This window comes from Trichoplusia ni, chromosome 15 (genome assembly GCF_003590095.1).
Source record: "Trichoplusia ni isolate ovarian cell line Hi5 chromosome 15, tn1, whole genome shotgun sequence".
Classification (NCBI taxonomy): domain Eukaryota; kingdom Metazoa; phylum Arthropoda; class Insecta; order Lepidoptera; family Noctuidae; genus Trichoplusia; species Trichoplusia ni.
In genome coordinates this window covers 9896462-9899879 of record NC_039492.1, presented here as the reverse complement: position 1 = coordinate 9899879, position 3418 = coordinate 9896462, and the positions used below count along the sequence as shown (strand labels likewise).

The window sequence follows — 3418 nt, the reverse complement described above, 5'->3', positions numbered from 1 at the left end:
TCGCTCCCCGACGCACTTCCTCAGTACACACACATGATGTGGCGGCGCTCGGGAGCCGTGCTGCTGCTGGCGGCGCTGCTGCTGCACGTGAGTCTAACCAACGTCCACATCTCTTAAACTAAGAATCCTGCAGTTGTTTTGATTAAGCCTGTAGGAGTAGCTTGTAGGACATGACCTCGTGTCTTATCATACCTGTTTCTACTTCTGTGACTGTACTGAATCTTACTTTCGATCTCGAATTAAATGTTCTCCAGCTCTTATAATTTTAATAAACGTGTATGTATACGTAATATGATCTTTTTGTATAAATAACTTTGTGTTTCTTGCTGATTCTTCTCCATAGCTTGGAACCGTACACCTAAGACCACACTGTACCTTTATAATAGGGCCTGGAAAATGGCCTACTTATTTTTTTTATTCTGAAGTTGTTTATGTCTGTGTGTAGTCATTCAACTGCGGCGATGCGCGGCCGTTCTTCGGTCTCCTGAATCTCCTCCTCAACGGAACCGGTTTGTGAGTACAAATGACACAACAATTTATGGGGTATAACAGAGGTCGGTGAGGTCAAACAAATTCACAAGTGTTGTATTTTTGTTTTTTAATGATGTGTGTGTTAAATATATTTAGTCCATATTATTGCCCAATGACACACTCAACTAATACACTGAATTTAATTGCAAACATTTTTCTTTTAATTTCTGTTACGTAATAATTGTACACGAGTTGTTTGTTACCTAGCAGCTATGTCAACGGGACCGCAACTGCGTCCGGCAGTGGGAGTGGGGTCGCCTCGTCGCTGCTTGAGACACTGGTGCTAGCACACGAGCAGCACAACCTGGCCAAGCTGCAGTTTCTGGAAAACCTGCTAGGCATCGGGCCCACCGCGACTGGGACCGCGACCGGGACCGGTGACACCAGCACCGTGACGGGCACCGGTCAGTAGAACCATGCCTCCAATGATCCAAGGATAGCCAATGACACTGTAAATAGCAACATGCGCAGCGGTCACTGGCTATATGTATGTGATTCACTAATCCAGCGTCAGTCGGGTCATCCCGAGTCTTTGTGCTCGATTATCTAGTATATCTGCTAAACCAAACAGCAGCAATTACAATTCTAAATCGTTGAAAATGTCGATTTCTTGAAATGTGTTAATCCCTAACGTTGTCTTGACAATAGAACCAGTTTTACCACGTAAAGTGACACTATAAAAAGCTATTAAACACCGCTCAGCTCGTAGTAAATGTTCTCTTGTGTTTGCTGCAGCCGTTTGATCGAGCCGTCCTCCTGCGACTGCTGCCTCCGAGCTCCGGACACCGATGTTATAATATTGAAGATATATTCACCATCACCGATTGCCAGTAGATAGATAGTCGAGCAGTCCAACCGTAATCATATTATAGGAGACTGATGACGTCTCATCACAGTGACATGACGTCATCAGTCAAGGATCACCTGATGACGCCCACACCGCGCGCCGCGCGCTGCTGCGACCTTCGTTCTGGCATACTTGGCACATGAAAACAATTTAATGTCATCATTCCGATTCTTAAGTGATTGAGATTACTGTTTTATTAATGTTACCTTCATAAAATACAATAAAATATTTACATTTTAAAAGTAGTTTAGATTAAACTTATGTACATTATACATATTGAGATTATTAAATATTTAAATCATTCTATTTATTTTATTTTTCTAATGTTTTGTATTTTTTTGTAATGTTTTCCAATTTTCTTTACGCACAATTAAGTTTGTAAGAAGATATGGTCCAAAGAGGTTTCCGGGGCAGAAACTATTTTTTTTATGTCTGATATATATATTTTAGGTGAGTACTTCAAAGTCGTAATGCCATTAAACCGGTAACGCTACAGTGTAGTTTAATGCCGCGGTATCTTAAAAACTTAACGGAAAGTGCTGTCGATAAAAAATAAAACTGAATATATATATATCGTATAATAATATCGTATAGACAAAAGTAACTTATAAATTGATTTGATAACACCGTTCCTTTAAATGATTTTTGCAATTTTTTCCTATTTTCTCACCGTTTAAACACGGAAATAGTAAAAAGAATACATAATCACGCGCCAAACACGTGCCGCTCCTGTCGCCGACGAGTGCCGAAGATGCTCGTGCGCACCCTGCCCCCCCCCCCCCCCGCTCTGCTGACCGCCAGTCTATGCGAACGCGCCGCCGCGTGCCGCATTGCGTAATCATCTCCGTTTACCAAATTCACGTAAAGTGCATGTCCTAGTGTTAAGTACTTAGTGTGCAGTGTAATAATGTCGTACGGCGTACCAGTATTCAAACGAAGAATATTGAGATATGGTTCGTGCTTACGCGCTATCAAATGATCGTGTGCGAGCTGCAATCAATTTGTACAGAGAAATGTACCCTAAACGGCAACTACCATTGTGGAGGAGCTCGTGGCTAAGCTATTACTGCAAAAGTTTTTAATGTAAAATTTTATAATGTTTTGTTCGTTTTTATAGTTGTAAATTGCATGTCATCGGGTTTGAAGCTACCCTGAACACCATCTACTATTTAAAAAATCCTTATAATTGAATATCAGCTTAATTAATATGTCAGACTAATACTGTAAGTTTATTACTATTTAAATGTTTCGGTAAGGATAAGGATGAAATTACAAGTATCTGTCAATGATGTCAATTACAGATACTCATAACAATAAGTTAAATCGCTTTTACAAATCAATGTTCCTGGCTGTTTGAACAATTACCTTTGCACGACGATTATTATTACTATAATTTGGGTAGATAGATGTTTGCAGTTGGAACGGCAATTATACTCTAATTTTCATAACGCACCGTTGTTTTCGATAAGAACGTCAGTCAATATCACACTAATCTTAGTTTATTTTTGAGTACCAGCACAGTCACAATTCCCATAAAAACCGTAGTAAATCTCGTTGTTTATAGATAATCTCAAAATGAAGACCAAAAATTTTGGTACAAAGACAATTGAACCGAGTGTCATAGGAAATCGTGTAGTGGGTCGAGTGACCAAGACGTGTGTAGAGACATGATGTGAGTGCGATGACGTCAGAAGCTGAAGCGGAGCAGCGGACGTCGACCCCAACGTGGTGAGCTGCCTCCGATTCCAAGTAACCAGGTACGTCAATATTTGATTATTGTGAACACAGATATGTTAAATAAGCTAGTTTAAACTCTGTCGATCGATTGCCAGAGAAGCTTATTGCCCTACTGTAGGGGTCAAACGGTTTGCAAATAGGCTTTATAAAGTGGACGAGTGTTCGAGACTGTATCGGTCGCCATGACCAAATCATGCAGTATGCACTCGCTCCCGTGGCAGATTAGTACCGCAAGGATAGCCGTGTGGTTCAGGTCACCACGCCAAACCCACTGTACACATCGTGTCGCGGCTTCGATCCCCG

The 3418-nt window shown here is 41.0% G+C and overlaps 1 protein-coding gene across 2 annotated transcripts; it reads left to right on the top strand.

Moving 5' to 3' along the window:
* On the top strand, window positions 1-1680 carry LOC113501291. 2 transcript variants are annotated; one of them, XM_026882398.1, is made up of 4 exons: window positions 1-87; window positions 446-513; window positions 742-935; window positions 1267-1680. In XM_026882398.1, the coding sequence occupies exons 1-4, from the start codon at window positions 34-36 to the stop codon at window positions 1272-1274; spliced, it is 324 nt and encodes a 107-aa protein (XP_026738199.1). In that variant the 5' UTR covers window positions 1-33; the 3' UTR covers window positions 1275-1680. The 2 variants fall into 2 exon arrangements, with proteins under 2 accessions (XP_026738199.1, XP_026738198.1); XM_026882397.1 differs by having other exon boundaries at window positions 739-935.
* The last annotated feature ends 1738 nt before the right edge of the window (window positions 1681-3418 follow it).